The sequence below is a fragment of the Topomyia yanbarensis genome, chromosome 3 (assembly GCF_030247195.1).
Source record: "Topomyia yanbarensis strain Yona2022 chromosome 3, ASM3024719v1, whole genome shotgun sequence".
Taxonomy (NCBI): domain Eukaryota; kingdom Metazoa; phylum Arthropoda; class Insecta; order Diptera; family Culicidae; genus Topomyia; species Topomyia yanbarensis.
The window spans coordinates 6,326,208-6,351,966 of NC_080672.1; the positions used below are offsets into that span (position 1 = coordinate 6,326,208).

General features: G+C 38.0%; 1 protein-coding gene across 9 annotated transcripts; it reads right to left on the reverse strand.

The window, feature by feature from the left end:
- Positions 1–4,107: 4,107 nt before the first annotated feature.
- LOC131689190 (echinoderm microtubule-associated protein-like 2) lies at positions 4,108–24,221 on the reverse strand. Of its 9 annotated transcripts, XM_058974103.1 has the most exons (9): positions 16,460–16,478; positions 15,747–16,260; positions 11,428–12,043; positions 7,977–8,216; positions 7,585–7,921; positions 5,042–6,614; positions 4,855–4,942; positions 4,559–4,785; positions 4,108–4,494 (listed from the first exon to the last, which is right to left on the reverse strand). In XM_058974103.1, the coding sequence occupies exons 3-9, from the start codon at positions 11,705–11,707 to the stop codon at positions 4,369–4,371; spliced, it is 2,871 nt and encodes a 956-aa protein (XP_058830086.1). In that variant the 5' UTR covers positions 11,708–12,043; positions 15,747–16,260; positions 16,460–16,478; the 3' UTR covers positions 4,108–4,368. The 9 variants fall into 9 exon arrangements, with proteins under 9 accessions (XP_058830086.1, XP_058830090.1, XP_058830089.1 ...); XM_058974107.1 differs by lacking the exons at positions 15,747–16,260; positions 16,460–16,478 and adding an exon at positions 24,116–24,221; XM_058974106.1 differs by lacking the exons at positions 15,747–16,260; positions 16,460–16,478 and adding an exon at positions 23,877–24,079.
- Between the last annotated feature and the right edge of the window lie 1,538 nt (positions 24,222–25,759).

Consider the following 25,759-nt stretch of genomic DNA (forward strand, 5'->3'; position numbering starts at 1 on the left):
AACGCCTTCTTAGAAGCCGGATACTGTCAGCTAGAAACCGCTTAAAATCGTAAAATTTCCTAAATCTAATGAAAAGTACACTAAACTCGTAAGCTCCTTACAACTGTTTTAAGAAGTCACCAAATATCGCCGATTTTTCCCGGCTGAATGACTCAGAAGCCAATCGAAAACCACGCCAGAGCTATTTCGTTTTCGCTAACGCGCGAAAATAAACTTTATGGCGATAATACTTTCACTGTCTATCCTGTCAACTATTCACCAACATAGCACAACAAAAACAAGTTACATTTTATGCATTTCTAAAGAAAATTTCAATTAAATTCCAGCAATTCAGAAAACCCACAAGCGCCGCAACGCCACAAACTCCGTACGAACTGGTATCAAGCCAAAGTGAAAATGCGAGCGAAGAGCCAACAGAAGCATGAGAGACTAGCGAATATGGATCTGCGAAGGGGTGACGCGGAATAGATGAGCAGAAGAGCGTGAAGAGAGCCACTGTCGGCAAAAGATTCTCGAGTACAATGTCGTCACATCCGGATGAGTGCAAGAAAATTTCAAGCTAGCGTTATATACTGTGACACATCAGTTGCTCCCCAGTAAACAAAAAGGCGACTAGGCAGGTTTAAATACATACTGGCGAGCGGTGCAATAAAAGTGTCATTATTAAGTCATGACATTACTGAAATTGTACGAAAATTCCGTCATTACTCGCTTTAGACGATCATTGAAAGTGACATAACTGCTCAGTAATGACATTACTAACCTCTCGTTTAAAGGCCCCTATTGGAACATTGTACTAGACAATCCGTCCTAATTGGGTGGGTCAGCTCAGATACCAATGTTGACTTGACTGTCGATTGGGGCTACAATGAACAAAAGCAGCTCATGCATGTGATGATATACTGTAAAGAATTATGTACTATTTCTAACTATATGGTCATAGAAAACACTACCACAGATAACAGACGTTTAGGCTTGATTTAAATCGTGTGTAAATACACGCTACTGGAATTCTGAATAAACCAGACGTCTGAAAGACGTCTGGCAAACTTTTGTAGATGGCGCAGTGATCGATACAATGCAATTAGAGTGCAGCTGTCAAACACGTGTAGCAAACAATTGCGCAGATGGCAATAGTGAAACACGGATTTCCAACGTTTATCCATTTAAAAGTTTACAAAGGTTTTTGAAGAAATTTTGTACTAGCCTAAACGTCTGTTATCTGTGCTACTAATAAGAAGAAAAATTTACCACAAATTTAATCTACCAGTATTGCGAATCTTTTCTATAATCCACATCGTGACATATCAGCCATGCGCCGCCAAGCCGTGCGCCGAATCACGCGCCTATTCACTTTGCATTAGTGCAAGCGAAAAAAGATTTGACGTTTATTTTTGTTTCGTTCGCACTCATGTGTGAAACATATAGCAACAAATCGACGAAATGCTAGTTTATCACAGGATAGACAATATATGCTTGAAACCACCATCCATGACCATGTGGGCCGAAGAAACACTCATAGTTAGGTTATACTATTTTGCACGTATGATATACCTATGTTCCCATTACAAAGTTGAAACATATTTTAATAATTGGCAACAAGAACAACGTCATCAAGATCGCGTTAAAACATCGACGAACCAACGTGACAGAGGCATTCGAAAAGTGTCCCATACAAAATAACGATTGTTTCGAAATGAAGCGATCGCTACTGATAAACTGCGACAGATCGCTCTCCCATGTTTGAATATGGAGGTAATATGGATCAAAAGAGTATTCAGAATTCATTGAAAATGCATGTATTCTGTTACTTTTTGTTCTTTCAACGAACAGTTTTGTGGAATAGTGCATACAAAATGTAAAAAAGCTGGAAAACAATTTTTTACATTAATAAAAGATAGTTTATTTTTTCTAGCATACCTGGGACAACGTCGATGTACTTTAAATTTTGTGTACTGTTGTTTTATCGACGTCTGCCCCGCAGACCATTATACAGATGCCGCTAGTGTAACAACTTATTTTAATTTAAACAATTAGGACAACATCTATCGCATTTTTTGTTCCATGTGGCACGTCGGTTCGTCGATAGCTAAAACACCTTTTAACTCGTAGTATGAACGTAGTATTATTCTTTATTTTATGGTTGAAATAACTAATAAGCTTTTTATATCAGTTATACCACGTAAGCGCTAACATTGGAGGATTTACCAGTGTTTTACAACCGACAACGATTTATTTTTGAAAATATTTTTGTTGTTTATTGAAAGGTTGACCACAGATGACAGACGTTTAGGCTCGATTCGAAATGTGTGTAAAATCCCGCCACTGAAATTCTCAATAAAGCGGACCTCTGATACAAGTTTGGCAAACGTTTGTAGGTGGCGCAGTGGTCGATGCAAGGCAAGGATTGAAACTGTCATACACGTGTAGCAAACAGTTGCGTAGATGGTAATAGTGAAACATTAAGTTCCAACGTATATATACGTTTGAATGTTTACACTCATTTTTGAAGAAATTTTGTTCTAGCCTAAATGTATGTTATCTGTGTTTTAACTGTCTTGGTAATTCGCCTTTTCCAATGCTGTTCGCTGATGGCCATGTTGTGGAAAAAAATCCGTGCACTTCTAAACAAACGCACGTTGTTTTTAGCTCTTTCCAGAAGGTAGAGTTTTTCAGAAATGAAGTCGAATGAAGTAGACATAATACCTAACGACCACCTTTTCGAGCCATAATGGTAAGCAATATAGCAATAAATTAATTACTATATTTTAATGATTTCAAATACTGGAGTTATCAGGAGGTTGACGCCTCTTCCAGACTCTTCTCATATCCTTCTTCATTCTTTTAAACTCATTCCACTCCACCACTGTGTACTGTAAGCTTCTTCGCAGAATACTCCTTTGAACGAGTTTGTCATATCCACGACGTCATCCAAGTCAGACAATTGTTTAAGAGCCGATTTCTTCACCCTCGCTTAACGCTTAAGCCAGGTTTAAACGTACTGGGAACCTGGTTTAAAAGTTAAGTGAGGGTAAAAAAATCGGCCCTAAGTTAATTAAAGATTGTAAAATATACATGAAATTTAGTCACCAAATTTCCCAAAAAGAGGTCCCAGTTTGTATATTTGGGGTTGCGATATGTCATCACATTTAGGGTGATATCATCATGGCTCAAAATATATAATCAGTCTGCTTACTCATTACGTACAGATAAGAAGGCGAAAAGCGCACCACTTTCAAACAGCAAACAAAAACAAAATATCACACGCGCCGCTCCACTCTAGCGTGTACGTGCAACTTATAGGCACAACAACTGCGAGTGAAATGAGTAAATCAAAATAAATTTCACTCATTACGAGAAAAAATAATCGCGATTGGCTTTATATAAACCCTTCGTAGATCCACAGTGCGCGAGGCGAAACAGTAGAGCAAAGTGAAAAGGGAACTTGTACTCACAAAAGTTTCACACATAGAGCTACATCATACTAGGCATGTAGTACTAACCACGTTCAACACCTTAGCCGAAACAGAAAGCTCCGTAGCTAAGAACAACATGAAACACGAAGTCGAGTATGAAAACGTCAAAACCAAGATGCCCGTGTATATGGACAATGATCTTACGGAGATTCACCTGCACGATTTGGCACCGCATACCAGCGCCTAAAATTCTCATATCCATTCAATGAAACCCACTAGATTCACCTTTGTCTGACCTAGGCAATCGACTATTCACGATGATGACGTCATTCATAGAAGCGTAGTGTGCTGGGTGCCTAAATCTGTCGTTCTTGACTAGAAAAGCACACGTTTCAGTGAAGAAATGCAATGTATTTTGACTATGCTTTACATTATTTTATATTTGGAATGTCTCTGTTGAACCTTAAGTATTTTTTAACGATAAGTGCAAAGATATTGAAAATTTATCGTGAAGTTGCTGAATTATAAGCGTACAAAACCTGACCACTTTTCCTTAGATATTCTTTTCTGTTGAATTTGCCAAAATCACCCCCAAATCGAAAACAAAAACGTAGTTGTACGTTAAAAGTCTTCATATATCTTACATATCTATGTGGAATTATTTTGATCCTATGACATGGCAAATAGATGATTGGTGTATAAAAAATTGTAATAATTTATTGCCTGTTCTTGTATGCATCGTTATACATAATAATATTAAACAACAGTATCACTTAGATATTTATATTTTGAAGCTGTATTTTTTGTTGGTATTGCTCGGTACATTTCCCCGAATATAAAAGAATTAATAAATAGAATCGGTTGTAATTTAAATACTAATGTAACAATTAGTACTGCATAATTTGTTTGTTGCTGTTGGCTTGTGATCACTTATTTTACGATGCGCTTTGTTCTAAACGACACGCCACTGTAGTACACTTGTGTCCAATCCGCCCGCCGTTAAAAGCCGGACGCCATCATGCATGAATTTGACGGATGTTACATGGCTGCTGTGGCCTCGGTACGCATGCGACAGCGACTGTATAAATAATGTAAACAATTAGGTCATATTCATTTGCAATAATGGTATTATCAACACAAACCTTCGGCTGCGAAGCCGGATAACTGAAGAGCCTAATTTTGCCGGTGTCATCGGCTGTGACCAGAAATTGTTCGGTGCTATCCTTACACACACTGTTGATGTCCGTCCCGTCAAAGTTCTCCGACCAGATGCCGACTGTTTCGAAGCACACCGTACAGGACTGGGTTGCCCAATCGAGATTCCGAACCGTTCCTTGATTTGTGATTTGGCGGCAGAGCGTTGGGTTCCCTAAGAAAGTTGTATTACTTTATTTAACACGCTGAACCGATATTAAACAGGTAGTTGAATATTGCTTACAATAAAGTAGTTCATAGTCTCCAGAGTTCGTTCTCAAAACTTGGCTGTCCTTTGACCAATCCATGTGGGATACGTAGCTCGAGTGACCCTGTAACGATTTTTAAATAAATTGTTAAACCTTCATGAGTGGAAATATCATATCTCCTATTCCAAGTACTAACTAGCCTGCGTCAGAACTAATACTTACACTGCACTTTCCAATCTTGGAGAACCGATGCGCCATCTTAGTGCACTGATAGATGTATATGTAGCTATCCTTAGAACCAAGGGCCAATAGATTACCATCCGGAGAAAACTTAATGGTTTGGATGACATCTTGGCCATCTTGGTACACCGCTAGCAGCTCCCGGGTTACTGTATCAAATACCATCCATCGACCACTGACTCCACCGACAATGATTGCATCACCAATGTTTGAAAATTGCACAGACTGAATCGGTTCCCCGATATCTTTGCTCCAAACTACAGAATGCGAGAGGGAATCCCATAGTTGCAATAGACGATCTCGACCTCCCGTGACAAATTGGGCAACCTGAGGATGGGACGCAAGTGACCATAGTATATCCGTATGACCCATCACGATTGGCACTATGCCAAGTGTAAAGTCACCAGACAAAATGCAGTTCTTGGTAGTTCCAATTAGTAGCTGCGATCCTTTACCTTGGGCCACTACGCGTACAGCACCGAAGTGTGCTTCGACAAGTTGTTCCACCTTGAGCCTCATCAGGTCATCTAGCAGGACTAATCGACCATCTTTTCCGCCAGAAACAAATCCTCCATTGCGCAACGAGCAGATTGAAAATATTGATCCCTCATGAACCTTTTTCAGGAATCGGTTAATCACGTTCGTTCCACGTGCCCAAATCGAAATATTTCCATTCGAATCCCCTGTCACTACGTCCCCGGTAGGAGTAAATGTAATCGCCGTTACGTACTTAGGTTTTTCTCGATTTTCAAAGACACCCATCCGTTTATACAACATGCCATTTTGATCCAGCGACCAGAAGGCAATATGGTTTTTGCCGATCGTGATGATTTGCCCCTTGTCCAGAGGATGAAATTCAACAGCTACAATCGTATCTACGGAGCATTTGGTCTCAGTGATTCGTTTACCATTCTCTTTTTTCTGCCAGTCCCAAATCGAAATGATTTTATCCGGTGAATCATCGATTGCCGCTAAAATGGTTCCGCTGTCCGCTCTACTAAATGAAAGACAGTTGATCGCTCCAGTGAAATCCCCCATCCCAATTACATTGAGCGTTGCCAACGAAACCGAATTCCACACTCGCACATGCGGCCACGTTTCCCGACCGTCGTGGCCTCCACACTGCCCTGTCGCAACGAGAAGCTTGTTCGGATGCACCGCCAAACTTTTGACGTCGTCCGTATGGCCAACATAATGCCGCTGTGACTGTTCATCCATATTGTACAGAATGACCACTGCTGCCACAAAATATACCATCTCCCCCGTCGGCAACTGGTAGAGATTCGATCGGCAATCTTTGCCTCGATATCCGTAGACCCAGTCCAACCGAAGACGCCTGTTCGGTCCCGGTTGAACCTTCGTCGTTTCATACGAACTAATTTGAGCGTCCGGTATATGCAACACTATCGGGCGGCCGCTGATGTACAACTTCAAGTAGTCGTCGTCATCCTTGCGCTGGACGTATGCGTGTGCATGGGACTGTTTCGATCCACTGGCGGATATGCCACTATTCAGGTTTAGCAGCGATTTCGTGGAGAAACGTGAAATGCTGTTGCTGTGGAAAGATGGAAAGTTCGAGCGTTATTCATTGTAATCTGACATTTCTTATCAATATTATCTTAGTTGTCATCGAAGAAAATGTTCCTTGTTAACCGCGTATCCTGAATCGCAATACTAATCAAATACAGGTCACTAAAGTGGGGACAGGCCGGTTGAAATTATTTCCAGCAAAGATTCACTTTTATTGGAAGTTCACTCAGAGATGTAAAACGTGAATCATCAGAAACCATCCTGCACAGATCCATACGCACGGAAAAATCATTGACCTATTTACCAACAAAAGCTCTATATGCATCAGAACAGCTTCCCGCCGCAGCACATCAGACAGGATGTCTGAAAGCGATTGGAATTGCATTCGATTTAGACTAATTAAATTTGTCCAACACGATCTCGATGTGTCCCATACACTAACCCATAGTATTTGTTCAAGTGGTGCACAGGATTATGCTGACCTATGCTATACAACGATTCATCGTAGTTCATATATCCGAAAAACAAAATTTTAAAGGGTATCATCGCTATAATTTTAAAGCTTATAATCGCTTAGTGTTTCATGCTGCAGATTGGACAATAAAATAGAAGATTGGTTTACTTGTGGCGTTGATATAAATTCGATTACGGAAATTCTAACCATAGGGTCATTTTAATACTCTATGCGGAGGAGGGAACCGAAACTCTGTACAAGGCAATCGATATACCATCTACTTGATACTTGCATGTTTATATTAAAGGCTCTGATTGCATACATTTCCTTGGAATACTATGAAATCGTATAGCAAAATGCAGTGGTCGAAGCTTTCTCGAAATATTAGTATTTCGATCTTACATTTGATATTTCAGACCAAACGGATTTTTTTGGGTATATAAAATTGTATCTAAAATGTAAACGAACGTCGTATAAACCATCTTCTAATATACGATCGAGACTATATTTCAGTCTGCCCATAGCCTCGTTAATTTCTTACCTTGTACTATTGACGGTCGGTCCCGGTGAACCGCTGACAAAATCACCTGTCGAACTCCAACGTTTGCCCATGCCACCTACACCGGCCGCTCCCACTCCTACACCAATTCCAATGGCCGAAGCGGCCAGGTTCTGTATATTTGGCTGCCTTGGCGAGGGCGATGGCGCCGGCGATATCGAATGACTGCTCATGGAGTCGGAATGTAACGATCCGTTGGAATGGTGAATCGCCTTCTGAGCTAAGCTGCTCGCTTTCGAGGTAGACATGTTACGGGACGGCGAATTTGTGACCCGAGATGGCACGCGACCGAAGCGTTTCTCGTCGACGCTTGAGTTCACTACAATGATACTACAATTAGCATTCGAAGAAAGATTAGTCTTTGGGCTACTTACGCCTAGTGATTGTGTTGCGCGAGAACCGAAAACTCTTGCTGGACAAGGTAGAACTGCTCTGCGAGCTGCCCTCCATCGCTTTACCACTATCATAGCTGTTGTCTATTGTATTAAGTCGCCGCAACACATCAGCCATTGTCGATTTAAGGCAAACTATTTCGTCTTTCTGTTCCAACACTATCCTCTCCAAATCGTTCACACGCTCCACGAGACTGGCCTTTTCGGTTTCCAACATTTCCTCTGTAAGATAATCGTAGATAACGTAGACAAGGTTATTGATTCATTTACTTTTTTCTACTATCAATATGGATTGCCATATCGATAGCGATAACAAAAAACATATTTTCAAAAAAACATGATAATTTACGCCATCCTTTTTGAATATCACTGATATTCTTCAACTGGCTGGATTCTGGTGAAGCAATCGGTGCCACATTCGAGTTACCCTCGGTTGCCATTCTCACAGCAAACACAACTCATCGGTATCTTCGATCTAAACAACACATCATTATCGCTTTACTGGCAAGAATGTCGCAGTTTGAAACAACAACAAACGTTTTGGTAGACTACTGCCGATATACTCGAGCCTAAGCAGCAGCCTAGCAAAGAATGATAGTAACCAAAACCAGGCATAAAACCATCAGTAAAATCGGTGTGCTGCGCAGGCGTTGAATTTTGCCAACAACTACCCGGGATGAGTAGTCGACCGGCATAAATACTGATGTATGAGATATTTTTTTTGCCTAAAAATTTAGGTGTGATTGTATACCTACTGTTGTTATTGTAAAATTCATAATGCAATCACGTAATTTGATATCAGTACAGTACAGCCCTCTGTCATGGAAGATGTCTTTATACAGCCAGCATGATTACCAGAATACGAAAAAGGAGCAATTTGGTGCAATCTTGAAGTGCTACATTTGGTCATGAAATCCTTATTTTCTTTATCTTAATATCTAATCATCTCGCAATACGCGAAACATGGTTTGTATTCCTTGAAGCTTGTCGTGTGTGTCAAAACAATTGTTTATTTGGGGGTTTATAGCTATAAAGCCCCATACATGTAGGTCACTGTCGAACTTAATAAATTGAAAGATACACACAAAAAAATAATGAAATTTAAACGACATGTAAATCAATACAAATGTAAACATACAACAATTGAATCTAAAATTTGATTGAAAATTACGTTAACATCAATTGGAGCATCAAACAGCATACAATTTTACACTTTCATTCGTGTAATATTACATGTCAATCATTTTACAACAGTATTCGAGTAAAAATACATTGAAGTGCATGTGTTTTCTGTTTAAAGAAACTGTAATTTTCAACCCACGTGTAAAATTATAATAAAATTCGTTGAAGAAAGCGCGATAAGTCGTGTGTATTTGTGGTGGAGCTTAATTTTACATTTATATTCATGCTCCAAATATGTGCATGAAAATAATCTTAAAATTACAAAATATTTTTATCTGTGTATATATACCACGAGGTTGGTATAATAGCTTTTGGCGAAAGCTTGCTAGCTCTTTTATATTATTGCAAAGACATCAACAGCCTCCGTTATTGATCTGTGCACAGTGGGCCAGAAGTGCAAATTGGTGCGGAACAAAAATAATATCCCTAGTTTTTCTGAGACATGTTTAAGTTTACTCCTTAAACATTAGTTGTTGTTCAGTAATTTATTCGACAATAGACGTAACTCCTAACTAGCTTTTCAACGATGAATCCTAGAAACGTGGTATTTTCAACAAAATCGAACGAATAACAAAATTGTTCAATGGATTCAAATTACACTAAAAAAATATAGTTTTATGTTTACTGTGCAATAGCAGCTGTACCTGTTAATAGGTGCAATGCTTTATTGTGAAGCCTGTGACAATACACCCGGCTTTCTAAGAGTGTCATGGCCACGCAGAGGACTGTCCTTCCATGTTGCTCAGAGACACAATCGTGTCAGAGGATCATCGGTGCAACTGAACAACAATTTGACCGAGTTTTATAGATAAAATATTATACAAATTTAAAGTATTGGGGTGCCACTCTTTCTCGCACATGCTTAGAATAGGATACTTTCAAAAATTTAGTTTATCCTCAAAGAAAAATAACTCTATCCGGATACCTGACGAACAAAGGAAAATAAAAGCATTGAGAGATATCAAATGGAAGGCTAAATATTCAAATATGATGGATGTAGTTATTGAAAATTCCACCAACGATACAGATTGGCAACAAATTTCAATCCATATGCATGTGGTGAAAAGGACGGGAACAAGATTAAATCTGAAAAACATGGTAACTGGAGTTGAGTAGGACAAGCATGTAAATCGTTAAAAAGAAAATCTTTTCTACCAAATCCGGTTGAGAAGCATGAGAACAAGATGACAGGATCAATACGTCTTCATGAAACCAAAAGCCAAACTAAGAAGTCTAGTTAATTGAATGATTATACAGTATATTAATGTAATTATAATTTAATTATAAAAGATTAAATAACTAATAAAACAAGGAAGAGATGTAGTCTTTGCAGATATGATCAAGTAGGCTAATTGCGAATAAATAATCATTCGGTGAGTCACTCTCGGTCGCATTGTCGTATTGAGTCTGGGCTATTACAAACAGTAAAAAAAATCATAAGTTTTACTCATGATACTCAATAAACTTATTGGGTGGCAATTTTGAAGATTACTGTGGTCAACATTTAATACAAATTAAACATAAAAGTTAGAATTGCGGGTTGTATTCAGCTCCTTAATTCGTATTGGTTGATGTTAAAAATTTATTAACAGTTGTTTCAGCTAATTATTTTTATTGATTGGTCTTTTTCGCATTTTACAGGTGAGTGATTGCCTATAACTAAACTTTTCGGTCATTATCAGATTGTCAATTAGCAATAGACGAGAGACTAAAGTGACTATTCAAGCTTTCGTTCATTGCCTGTAAATTAGTGGACCATGTTTTATTCCCAAGGGTCTCTATTCAATTTTTAACTTCAATAATAATTTTGTCATAAGTTGATTTAAAAAATAGGTTTCTTTTGTATAACAAAGTTGAACTTCTGGATTTCTCCAAATAGCATATTTTCCGCTGTTTAGACTCTACCGTATTTCGATAGCTTGCTTTCAAGTCTCCTGTATTGGTAAAAAGATGCTCGGAAACTTAATATTGGTAATAGGGAACTCTGACAATCGGAGACTTTCATAGACTTTTGATAGCGTCAAAATGTGGAGCAAATGAGTTTCGATTAACGCTTGTTTACTCAAAATTGCAACCATTGTGGAAGGAAAATACTGTTGAGCACAGTTTCGTTGTTTTCAACGTTTTCTTGTTCGATAGCTCAATTTATTTTTTCAAATAACATTAATCAATGAATTGGCCAGCATAGAACTGAAAGTTGAATTATTTGTATCTTCAAATTTTACTTTACAGAAGTATGAACACAACTCACCGGACGCTCCATAGGCGCTCTTAAGATGTTGCATATGGTATGAGGAAGACCGGCTGGTGTTGCTGTACATGGAACTTCTGCCTGACATGACGGTTGCTGTAGAGGAATTATTGTTGCTGGCCGAGGTGGTGCTGCTTTCCAAAATGGTTCCGAATGCGTAGGAACCATTATTTCGTGGTTCGCGATCGCCATTACTGTTGTTGTTGGTACTGCTGCTGCTGATGTTTGAACCGTCGTTAGCCGCTATCGCTGACGCTTCAGCGCTGACGGCGGCGCTCATATTTTCCAAATTGATGATTTTATACTCTTCTGTTTTCAGAGGTGGGTGTGGAAGAACCTATCCAAAAATCTAATCGTCTTTAGGCTGCGAACGCTGCCACTGCTGTTATTTACAACTTTGCGTATCGGACAGCGTCAGCTCGGATTGAGTGGTGGGTAATGATGTCATTTGAAATGAATATTCGATAAAAACGCTATCCGGCAAATAGTTATCACACACACCCATACGCCCCCTCACATATCGCGCAGTACTCTGAAAAAGTTCTTCTTTCGATTCGGATACGGAGTGACTCGTTTGGATGTGATTGACTATCAATATTCGTCGCTGATGGTGCGGCTGGAATGAAAGGGGAAATAAAGTGTGAAATAAGTTGCATGATTCGGACATGAAATTAATCGTAATATGGAACATGTTATGATCTACAAAAACAACTAACTAATAGAATTTTATCTTTAATTCCCCCTCGGTATCAACTCCGGCACGTTGATCCTGACAGGCATTTGTTTTGTTTAAACGTTAATATTAGCTCTTTACCACATTGGATAAGAAACTTTAGTATGTCTCTAAGTTTCAGTCGTCCACACATGGTGTCGTCTATGTAAGGACGGCCGAAAACTCGAAATCGCAATTGCGTTACTGCTGGACAATTGTATATCAGATGATATGAGGTTCCGTAGTCGGATTCACAAAGGTCACATGAAAAAGGCTCAGCTCGCTGAATAGTTGCCATGTAATAATTGAGTTTGCAGTGGCCGGTTAAAACCCTGGTCAGCACAGCATGCCGCAGTGGAGTTTCGAAAAATGTAGGAGATTTTTCGAAACGACTGGGCACGGTTGTTCTAGAAACGCCTTTGTTTGGTGTTTGCAGATTTTTACAATAATTACTGTGCTCCGACGAAGCCCAGGACCGTAATTTTTCCCTTATCAAACTTGTCGAAATTGGCAGGGCGGGCTAAGGACCAACGAAGTCAATCGCTGAACCTGCCCTGGCCAGTTCGTCAGCCCATTCATTTCCAGTAATACCAGAATGTCCGGGTACCCAGACAAGGTAGATAGTGTTGACAATGCTTAGTTTTTCGATTTGGGTTCGGCACGCGATCACTAGCTTAGACCGTGATTTATCTGGGCTAAGGGCCTTAATTGCATCCTGACTGTCGGAGCAGAAGTTTATAACTTTGCCGAACAAACTCAGTTAAAGGGCCGATTGTACCCCGCAAATAATCGCGAAGATTTCTGCTTGGAATACAGTTCAGTACTACCTAGTGAATGAGATTGTTCCAATCTCATTTCACAGCAGTAGACACCAGCACCAGCACGTCCCTACATCAGAGAATCGTTAGTGTAACAGACCACTTGCGTTTGTTGTTGTCTTTCCATATAACCAGATAACCACTCCTCTCGAATGGAAACTTCACATGGAATGTCCTGTAAGGAAAACTACATGTGAGTGTAATATCGCTGGGAGCAAGAATATTTTCACCCCATGTAACATTTAGTGACCACAACCACGTGTGACTGGTAGCAAGATCAACATGGTTACTGTTCCAAAGCCCAGTAGCCTGCAGTCTGTATGCACAGGACAGTGCTTCTTGTTTTAGGTGTATGTGTAATGGTTTGATATTTAGAAGTGTCTCAAGTTCTATCAAAGACCATGCGGTAGACTTGGGTGCAACGCCCAACTCCTACGTAGCAGAAGGCACTCTTCACATTTCCTTTCGATAATGCCCATATCGTCGCTGTTGTGCTATCTTATGACAAGCGCCATTTTGCACATTTCGAGAAAAACGATTTTTAAAGTTTGAGATTGAAGAATATCTTGAAACTTATAAATGGTATAAACAATTCATTCAAGACAATGGATGCTTCTATCTATTCTGTATTAATCTCTCAAATATTATGAAGATCGGTTGACTATGTTGCGAGTTTTTACTATAAATGCAAACAAAAGTCGTACTCACACGTGTCATAGGTTTGTTTTGATGACAAAATTTGAATGGCGTGTCATAATCGGGCATGGAAAATTTCCATAGAAAAAAATCATCAATTATTAACTTTTATTTATATTTTTGGCTTTATTTGGTCTATAAACAATCGGTGAGATGCATTTTGAAGGAAATGAGTCAGGGTATGTAGAAAAAATATTTATTTTTGGTTACACAATTTTGCCAAATATGCTATATTTCCAGTTCAAAACTTAAATTGCATTTTTCTAGAATACCTTTCCGTCTTTCAATTTTATTGCTTTCGTTTCTCTAAGTCTTAAATTTGCCGAAAATAGCCAACCAAAATCGATACAGTAGAACCTTGCGGCAATTAAAACATATTAACACATTTTATTATTATTCCATCGTTGAAGATCCTATACCATGTTAGTGAAGGGTTGCGACATAAAAATTTAAATCTTATATTTATTATACCTTACAGTATACGTAATACATGCGTATGCAATCACATGTCACTTGCGATGGAAGTATACGAGTTCAAATCTGAAAGGAATTGCTTTTTTCATCCGGATTATGTACAATTCTAAATTTTTTATGACAAGTAGGTCAGAGAGGACACCGTGGTCAGTTACATCTCAGAAGTTCACCAAGAATTTAATAAATTATTTTCAATATCATAAATCTAAAAATGTGACACCAAAATACAATCAAGACCCGATTCTATCAATCTACTCCCGATTTTGTCAGTTTTTAACACGATTTTGTAAGTCTCTCATGAAAATCTGTTTGATGGGCTCTAGCAGACGAACCAAGCTAAATTCAAGTAAATCCTTTCTTGATTATATTTTTTAAACTCATAGATGCAAACTATGCAAAAATAAAAATATCGATTCCCTACGTTAGGCTTTGAAAGCTGTGAAATTAGACCGGAACTGCCGAAATAAGCTCAAAATAGTTTTTTTTTTTTTATATTTTATGATACTTTTTTATTTATCATATCTTTTGCTGTTAAATTATTTTTATTTTTAATTATGAAGTGATCATAAATGGATTCTGGTTTTATGTATTTGTGGCGTTGTAATGAGATAATATTATGAAGCGGGAATTGATCGCTCATATTCGTAAGTTTTTATAAGCACTGTTGGTTACAGATTCTGTTCACTATGAAAATGAGGTGAGGTAGCTGAAATTTTTTCAACAAGATAATTTTATTTCGACTAAAAGTTAGTGCTTACCGATAGTTTTGAACAAATGTGTTATTAAGTAGAGTAGCAAATCACCAGGTCTAATCATTGTACTTCTGTTTTGACCAATTTGATATTACTTATATTCTTCATTCGAAACCAAAAGATGAGATATATGATGAGAAACTATTGCTAGAGTAGGCCCAACACCCTTTGATCTTGACACTGATGTTAGTGTCTCACAATTGCTTGAATTTCCTAAAAAAGATGCATGAAAAGACTTGCGCAAAAATATTCCCGAATCCAAAGCTAATCATAATTATTGGATAAGAGATTTGCGGAAGTTGAATATAAAGTGTTATAAATCATGCTTGTATAGTTTGAAATGATTCTGCGTAAAAACCATAGGTTGATAATTCTAACGGAAACAAGACTTTCTTAATTATTGGTTATTCACTTGAAACAATCCTACAAAAACAATGAGAAGCAATCGCAGATCAAAAGATCTGGTTTCATATTTGGTTGGAAATGCTTATCGTGCCCAGCTTAGCCCCGATATTTTATGACGGCGGTTTTCATTAGACAATTCAAACTTTTATGAATATGACCAGACAACATTCTTCCTGAGCTCTATGGGTTTATTAATGTGAGACTAAGTATGTAACCCACAAATGATCGTTCAGATATTGGAAAGCAAATTTCGTACCAATACTCAGATGGTATCGAACGAATCCTTCTTGATTTCCTTGAGCCTTGATTTCCTTGATGATTGAGATTGATCAATCAGGTTTAATCAGGCTTAGAAATTGGAGTTGCAGAATTAAGCAAATGTCGAACACGTCAAAATCAATAAGGATAGAAATAAGATTGCAATAAAAACAGGAAAATGTACCAATCCGAAATGATCTTTACCATTAATAGATGGAAGTTCAGTGCAGGTTTATCTGGGTCCTTTCCTTGAACAAGTTTCAGCAATGCACGTTTGACCAATTTCCAACTTATATCACGTTGCACGATTTGCGTAAAATTTCGATTGTATTTACAATCTTCTTGGTTCGGTTTTGTAATATCACATCCAACCAACCTTGATCGTTCACTTCAAAACTCACCTAGCCGCTTGATTGCTTGATACTCTCTACCGTCATCCGACACGAGAAACGTAAACGATGCAATCAAATGGCAAGCATTCAATTGTTTGGGTTAGTTGTTAGCACATTTGTTTGCTCTCAGCACACAATACACAACCACTGCCAGCAACGTACTAGTAGTTGATATAGTAAAGTATACCCGTTACCGTCGTTGGCTCTGTTACCTCCAGAAACACCACAGGTACACAGTAGCACCGCTAGCTGACGTGACAACTTTCCCACATCACCTCACAATTCAATTCAATTCACAACCTTTCACCAGCCCGAAACTATTCCACCTAGTCGCGAAAATATAAAAGGCGCAATAAATTAGTGCAACTATATACATCGCATCATGATCCAACATCTCCCGTTTCTGAATACTCTCAGTCGCAGCTTTCCGAGCATGACTAGGTCACAAAACTATGTCTAGCAAGGCAAACACTTTAAACCAGGAACAACTACCCGCGACGAGAGTTTGTGTAATAAAACTCTCACCTCGCCTTGCTTGATCGGTCACCACCGACTGACTAACTGTTTGATTGTCTATCACTGAAGAAGCTACTGAACTCTTCAACTTGCTAATCCGAACTGGTCTAGAGCAACCACTACTTGTTGGGTGTCGCACAAATACCCCAAAAAGTTCACCAGTGTAATGCCAGAGATCACCTGGGAGAGCGAGAACTTTGATAACCAGATAGACAGGCCACAGGTCGTATTCATCGTAGTCGACAACGAACGAAATTGGCTGTATGAACTACACAAACAAGCGCACTTCTCTCCGACTAGTGATCATCTTAGTGTGTAGTAACTGGAATCGTACTTGACGCAGATGGGGCACACAGTGGTTTAAAACGCGAAAAAATTGTAATCGTTTTGAATCAGTTTCCCCTGTGCCTGTTATATACGAGCATCAAAAAATGACATAGTTTTACGTTTGATTTTAATTTTACATGACGTTGAATCTCGTCAATTTAGTAGTTTTACTCCGTCTGTGGCGTTTGCTCTTAAATATTAATAAGTGTAATTTTATGTCACTGCGTATGGAAAGTAAATTTTTCATTTGAAATTAATCGGAACGAAGTTATATTTCGTTATTTCGTGAGTTATAATTTGCTAAATTGTGTCATGTATGAAATTCAACGAAAAAATTCATATTCATATGATGTGTAGTTTTAGTAATACATTGACCAGGAAATGTTAAATCACTTGTTTTCAAGTGAACAGATTGTATTGAGAAATTTCTTCTTGTCGGTACGCAGTAATAGAGAATCGGCTATTTTCGTATGCCCGTGTTTGCCTGTATCAATGTCATTTGTAAAAAGTAGCGCCATTTTTCAATCTTAAATAAATAGGTGAAACGAGTAAACTTATTTTCAGAGTTGTCTAAAGAAACTCTTTACAAATCAAATATCAAAAGGGTTGATAAAATTAATGCAGTTTGTAATGATGTTTTTGATAGGTGATATTTGAAGTGCATAATTTCAAAAGTGTTCATTCAATTTTTCAACTCGATTGAAAACTAAGAACTGAAATTGCAGCTTTTGATAAAACGCTACCTCTACAGTGCATGCGCGAATACTTCGACTTTTTCGAAAAGTGACCTCACATTGAGCAACATGTTTCGAACACCGTTGACGCTAGTGATCTGAAACTTCCCAGTATTATCTATACCTACAAAGACAAGTGGTTGAACAGTAAATTTTTTATTTGAACCATTATTACCATTCCTAATGCCAAAGAACAAATTAAAAAACTTAAAACCCATTTTTTGTAGGGAAAATAGTCATCATTACAATTTTTACTCCGTTGATTAAAAAATACCATTAAATATATTCAAATACTTTATAATATTTCTTATAATAAAATATTTGTTTAATAGATTTTTGCAATATTGATTAGAGAAAATGATGAAAATTTTTAAAATTTCTCGATCCACAACGTTTATAAATCATTTGGTGTACCTATTAATTTAGGATACCCTTTTAACATAAACTATCGTAACAAACGAACGAATGGGAGTAGGTTCGCCAAAGTTTGGAAGAAATCGTTAAAATAACTTCTTGAAAATACCAAACATTTCCTAGTTCGATGCAATAGAACAGTATTTGAAGAAGTTTCTTTTGGACGAGTGTAGAATGACTTTGTGTACTAGGAGTCATTGGTATAGCTAGAAATTCGGCGCTTTTTGGAAAATAAAAAAAAAGCGTTGCGTTGCGTTGTGACGATGATTTTGGCGGATTGCACACTGACTTCATGATATTTGACTGCTGATTATCTAATAAGAGTTGTTTAGGAAGTGGTAAGTAGGAATTCATACCAATCCGACCCATATTAAAACCTGAACAGTATGATAGCCATCATTGCCAGCCACCCCCATCTCCATCGTTCACGGGGAAGGATAAAGGATAAGGTAGACGGGAAGGGTTGATGCTCCACCTACTTAACGGAAGGTAGACGACTCATCAGGCTCTTCCATAGGTGTCATGAAGGTGATTTGGAAGGGTATAAGGTCTAGGATTCGCTCCAAGCAAGCGATGCGACCTGTATAGTATGGTTTATTAGGCAGTAGTTTAATTGGTTTTCGAGTACACGATCATTCGAAAAAAGGTCTTGTTTAGTTTTTGGTTCTTTTTAAACTCTGGGTAGCCGTCTACCGAGAGTATCTTATGTTTTCTGAACAAAAGCGATTTGAACTCCACTCAGCCGACCGTGGGCGTACACAGTCAATTCGGATCGGTAATTTTCCAACAGAAGTGTAGTCAGCAAATTTAGAAACTGATATCTCAGTAAAGTGAGAATCGTTTGCTGATTTTCGGTAAAATATTTTTCGAGTCTCAGCTATCAAACGTCACTTTTACTGAGATCTCAACAAAAAATGTGTTTACTGAGATCTCAGCTGTTGAGATTTTGGCAAAAGATGCGGAAAAAGCTGAAATTCGGCAGAAAAAATTAAGTGGGTATTGCCTAGAAAAGCTAATCTTATCTACGTAATGAGCCGGATCACTATTGCGACAGTATTCAGACAAATTTCACTATTTCTTCTCTACGATATATTTATTGGGTTGAAAACTACTGAGTGATAACACGTTGTACAGACAAAGTGTTATGAAAGATCGAGATGTTCCAAATCAAGGAATATTTCCTATTTTCCAGATCGGATTGTTTGTGAAATACACGTATACGAACGATAATATCGAACATTGAAGAGAAATACAAAGGGTCATTAACCTGATGCGCGGGCTTGTTAGCAATAAAAAAAGAAAACCAAGAAAGAATTTTTAGCTTCCCAAAATAACCTTGAACTGTACCGAAAGATTCACTCTGCAAGACGGATGAACTAGTAGTTTCACACACGCGTCTTTTTTCCCTTTTCCCTGTCAGCATACGACCACAGATCCTAGCCGATGCCACTTCCGCTCGAAGCGATACTGAGACAGGCTCCAATCCGTCAACCTGTCAAAGTGAACGAACTGACAACGGTTTTGGGACAGAACCCGACCCAGTCCCGAGTCTAACCAAAAATGTCAAAAGGTGGCCTGTATCCCGGTTGGCGGGGAGGTAAGTTATTTTGTTTTACGATTTAGAAGTCATGGCAACAATGGATCTTTTGTGTAATGCTAAGATTCCTTTATATATTCACTGTATAAGAAAAAAATAAAACTGTTAAAGGGGGCATCTTTAGATATATTAATTTGAGTAATAAATTCCGCTTAAAGTAATTGTGGAGAATCAATTCTTCACACAAAAAAATAGTAATGTATGTCATGTCTTTAGCGTGGTTAAAATATGAATTTTATTACTTATTAACAGTAGAAGAGATTTGTCACAAACAGTAAATAATAACTGATTTTAAAGGTTGTCAACATGCTATAGTTCGTTAGAAAGCTATTTGTAGTTTTTTGGTGATATGTTAAATTCTTGTCTATGTTGTTACGAGCAGTGCGCTACACTTCACCAGATAATTTAAACTTCAGCACACGGACGCCTGATATTAACAGAGACAAGAGTTTGAAGCTGCTGGTCCTTTTATAATAATTTTGAGATGCATTTCCCTCCAATTTTTATCCGAAAACCATTTTTAATTTTCAGTATCTCGCGTCTCCACAAGGGGTGGTTCACCTACCCACTGAGACGATCTGACAGCTTACAGCGGTACGCACCGTTTCACTTCCCTGCTTAATGTTGTTGTGTATTTAGTACAAAAAACGTGAAGGTTCTAAAAACAAACAAATAATATTTACAACAGAAACCTAAGCAATGGAACCAACGGTTACATTCCTCTGACAAATTCAACCTTGCACAAACCGACTGACACTAAGCAACTCAAACATAACATTGCGCACTTCTCCTGCAGGTACCGTACCTAATTAATGTAGCTTATTTTATGTCAGTGATTACGTTTCACTGATAAAGATTTCAAATCAGCATTTAGGTTGATTAAAATTACTTCTCAATATTCTACATATAAAACAATGTATGCAGCGCCAAACTCATGGCCAAGGTTGCAAAATGCCTACCTTTTCTGCGGCTGTAATTTTTCTGCCTACATTCTCATTTCTCTTTCGACGCTGCTGTCGTTCGCTAGTGCAGGACGCCCAGCGCTGTACGGCAGTCTGTAAGCAAAGCAGTAAACATGACAGAAAAATACTGCCTCCAGGACAGCCACTAGACGCGAGTGGTACAGCTTCTCTTTCCTTATTTTACACTTTTCAATATTTTTAATCTATTCAATATTTTTAATCACCAGCGACGACAATGGATGCGGTTCGTTTACGCCGCGACCGGCATTAACGCTTTCGTGTGTGGGCCTCTCCCTTTGACACACACTCACCGAGTAGTCGGAGTACAGCAGCAAAACAAAAATGTATTCTACTGATGTACGGCAAAATGTACTCGATTTGGCTACCGTTCTGGCAAGAACTGTAGTGATGCGTCACTGTAGCGTACACTGTACGGCTTGTGCAAATGTAAATATACCGAAAAAAAATGTAGTTTACCAGTACCGTTGGCATCCCTGCTCATGGCTATGACTGACCCGATTTAAATTATGCAGCGTTCATTTAAATTAAAACAATTTTTATCGATTTTTTCTATTGACCTGAACGCTTCCCGGGCGGTGGTCCGCTACTTTCGTCCGCCCGAGTCTCTTATCACTAACTTTTATAAAGTGATTCATCAACCGTGCTATCTTTGAAAATGAACTACCTTGGTTATGAAACTAATTTTTTACGATTTTATTTTATTGCAAACAAGTAAGCAGTCTTCATTCAAAATACTACATATTGTAATATTAAATGTTCTTTGATTTGATGGCATTGTAAGGGAACACGTATTCGTCGGGGGATGCCAATCAAGCTGACATTACTTTGGACTGAGCAAACTAATTTCTTTGTTTGTTTAGGGTTTATTAGACCAACTAGAGAATAAATACACTGGGCATTTATTGTACGTAGGTAATACGCATGGTCCTGTCTGAGTGGAATGATGACTGTTTAATCATGTATGAGGATTGAGAATTAACAATTCGCGAGAAGAATCGAAAATTAGTTACCAATTTGCGGCAGTCGTATCAGCACCAAAAACAAATGTATTATTGTCATATTCAATGGATTATTTTAGTTCATTAAATCATTAACCAATCATAATGATTGTTCTCATTGAACTGAGTACTTTCATATTCTTTGGAGTTGTTCATGCACTATATCATTGATTGTCATATCAAACATATTTCTTCATGAGTATGGTCTTGATTATGGATGTAAAAGTGGACTAAACCAGGAATACAAGAATTGTTATTTTAAATTAAATTTTATTATTTGCATTCTTTTTGTTTCCAATCTTATTTTAGTAATTAGCATATCATCGGTTGTATATTCGACTTACTCAATTAGTCGTGTCAGGTATTTCGGTAGTGCTTTTTTATACAGATTTGAAGGCGCTCCAATTAGCATAGCAATGCGTGCGAATAATGACAATGGTAATAATATTATCACAATCGACACCGTATTCAAACGTTCGTGAAGAAAGAATCCATTTCATTTTATATTATGATAATAGTATAATATAATAATAATAATAGCATCACGAAATCTTAAATTACATGAACATTTCGATACATGTTTCGAGACAGTAAAGCTAATCGCTTTTCAGTATTTTGCATTGTTCCTGGAATGTCGTGTTTTGTCGGATTAAAGAAACGAGGAATAATAATATCGTTCGCATGCCGTGTTTGATTCCATTAAATATGGGCAACACACAGCCGATTATCCGGAGCTTGTTGCTTATGTTAAGTATCTTTTTAACAAACCGAATTTCCAAATTAATTCAACAAACGATAAATCTTCATAATTTCTCGGCAGCCGACTGCCCAGAGCAATAAACACCCAAAAACATTTCTGAAAGTTGCATAGAATCCAGGTGAATCCAGATTTGTGTAGCTTTGTACCTCATACTACTAACCAAAACTACTTCCCGTGGTGAACGTGGAGATGCAGAGGTATACACGGGGTCGAAAAAAAGTTTGTTACACTAACATTCCTTTTCTTCCCGAATGACTGTAAGGCGCCGTTGTTGGCATTTCAAAGTATAGAACCCTCGTGCACATTGACAGTGGATAGCTACTCCCAGGTCCCATTCGTTAATTCTCTGTACAATTTTGATTGTTCTGGTCAATCACGGAGTAGCAACTACGAATTGTACGTTCATTATGTTCATGCTCCTGCTCTTGCCCTATAATCATATTTAAACTAGTAGATGTGTACGTAAAATTATAGGGAGTCTACTTCGTTTTACGATGGAGGAGGGTTTATGGATGCCTCTGATACTTCTGTTTCAGTTTAACCATGAGCATGTAAACTTATTATGGATTTTTTTTATTATTGTATCTCCAAATGGTACTTGGTTCTTTATTGCCTTAGCTTATATAAGATTCGGTTAATCCGGGCTCGAGAATATATTATTTTTAGTATATATTCTTAAATACACAAATTTTCGTCATTATGATCAAATAAAACGTTATGATTTATGATGGTTAGTCTTTTAAGAGATAATTCGGAAAAAATAATAAAAATATGCAATCTCGGGTAGAAACTACCTAATTACACGGAGTATCGTTGACATCGTAGAAGGTAACCGGTGTTTGAGTCTCCAGTGAACTGCTCGAGTGGAGAAATTGTTTATGTGTGTTGTTTTGATACAATGCACGCTCACACGCGCGACTGACAAAGTGCTCAAATTACAAACTGTGAACCTTGTCGCGGTACCCGTCAGATGGTGTCCGTGGAGCGTGCTATGGAACGACTAAACATTGAAACATTACAACATACGGTCACCGACGATGTTTTCGTTGCGATTTTAGTTTTTTTTTACACTGAAAACACTTTGGAAAACTCTTCTTCTAGAAAACATCTGGCATATGCGATTAGAGCTGCCGCATCAGCTTGGTTGCAAAATAGTGGTAGAAGAACAATTTTGATCACAATTCTGCAAAACATCAGAATACGTATCAGGCGTTGAATTTTGTATTTCATTTGGAATAAAGCAAATAACTGATCTGTCACAGTTATCGTAAGTGATTATAAACATACAAGATAATTTTAGAACAAGTACAACGATCATTCTGATACTAAGAATCCTTCCTTATCGGAGATCAAACATATTGTAACTAGATTTTTATGATATCAAACTCTTTACCTTAATAAAACAACATCATAATGTACTTAAGAAAGTTAGCAACCACTTGCATTTGCAGACAGTGATAGTGAAACTCGCTAAGAAATTTCTCTTCAAACGTTTTTGTTGACTCGCTGAATATTGCACATTGATTTGATAATATAGTCAGTGTTGACCACTAACACCAACAAATAAAAACTCATAGAAACTTGCTTAAATTGTGCAAAATATGTATACACACCATCCACTGGAGCCAAGATGAACAAAACTCGTCTGCTCAACAAACAAGTAGGTTTAATTGTACAGCCATTCGTCACAACTTAAATAGGAAACGGAACAAAGTTTCATTCTGCTATGCTCTTCTTCACATAAATTGATCAGACCGTTTTGTTGTTGTTTAACATCCGTTCGAGTAAATGCTTCAAATTCCACGACACGATTCCTAGCTGCACTCACAACTCAATAAAATGCACGACTAACCTTATACACTTCTCCTCATCGTCCGGAAAGCCGCTTGAGTTGACTCGGCTCGACTCCACTAATTCACAGGTACTCGATCCCGTGTACGCACCATTATGCCATTTGCGACATAGCTTGAATGATGATCGAGTGTGGTTGTGATGCAGCGGGGATGGCCATTCACCTACATACGATGCGAATACGCGTCCATTTGGAATGGAACCTGCACAATCCTAGTAAGCTGCATGCATAAAACGCACATTCGGACAGGTAAACACGCTTTGGATCATAGAAGCCATACACAAACAGCCTGTCCAAAATGCTTTACATGGTATGGGTAACTTGATCTTCGTTTTAGTACCTCCAACCATAGCCCTCTCGAGAGCTCTCATGCTGTTCTTTTTTGTTCGCACCTGCCACCCCCTTTCATGCCACTCCACAATTCTTTGATCATTAGCACTGCGTTGACTGGTTAGTTGGTTTTACCGTGTACGGAATGAAAACAACGACCTTAAACTCTTTGCATGTTCCCGTGCGGCTTTTGTTTTGCTATGCGACCTCCGTTGCACCTAAAAAGGCTTACGGAGCATGATTTACCGCGAGACAACTGGTTCGTCGGTCGAAGCCTCTAGGCTTGAGGCAGCATTGAAAATTCAGCTCAATGGGATCCAACGGAATGAGAATCAAGCTGCAGCGTAAAAGGCAGGCGGTTTGTAAAGTAGACACAATGGAAACATGCAGCAACAACCACAGTCGCTGTGTTTAGTAAATTTATTTTGCTAAGTTTTGTGACGATATTTTATACCTACTGTAATTTGGGGAGAGATGCCGCACATTTATAAAAATAGATCCTGCATCAAAGTAAACCATTAAATATTTGATGAAATCATTTTTATCAATTGTAACAAGTTTCTAAAATACTGTGAAATGTTTTTTGTCATGAAAAAAATCATCAAATTTACAAATTTTCGGGAGAGATGCCGCATGTGCGGGTGAGACGACGCACCGTGGTCAGAAACTGAAAAATAGTGAACAAAAGTATTTTTTAGTTCTGGTTGATGTTTTTGTGATTAGGTGGTATTCAGCTGAAGTTCACGAAGTTTGATTACACCTATAAATCGGCTAGCACCTTCACTCTTCTTAAGGGGGTACTACCATTTCTAGAAACATTTTTTTATTCAACATTTTAAAATTATTTGTCTTTAGCGACCTTGTGTGACGGTTAAGTTAGACTAATTTAATTAAGGGTACTTTATTTATATTTTTACGACTGATATATATCTATGTGTTGGTACAGTTCCTTAAAAGCAGTTTTTGGTTGTTTCTCCCGACAATGAATTTATTTATATAACTTAGGTTTGTTCTTGAAAAATTCATTTTTTCAAGGTCATTCGCCTCTTCGGGTTAAGAAAAGAAGAAAAGAAAAAAGAAGAAAAATTTCTAACCCTATGTGCGGGGTTGGGATCCGAACACAGGTGAGCTGCGTACAAGGCAATCGATTTACCAACTACGCTAAGCCCGGCCCCCTAAAAAAAATCATTTTGAAAAAGCATCAATTCGTTGAAATTTTCGTTTTGATCCCTATTTTGACATCACTACAAATTCATACGTTAACGAAAATTAGTACCTGAAAATTTAAAGAATAAACCGAAGCAACTAATAGTT

Coding starts and splice junctions, on each gene's coding strand:
- LOC131689190 (XM_058974107.1), bottom strand. CDS start 11,707: ATGAGCGCCGCCGTCAGCGCTGAAGCGTCAGCGATAGCGGCTAACGAC. Junction 8,217..11,427: donor GAGCGCCTATGGAGCGTCCG/GTGAGTTGTGTT, acceptor ATTATCTTACAG/AGGAAATGTTGGAAACCGAA. Junction 4,495..4,558: donor ATCCGGCTTCGCAGCCGAAG/GTTTGTGTTGAT, acceptor TTATTTATACAG/TCGCTGTCGCATGCGTACCG.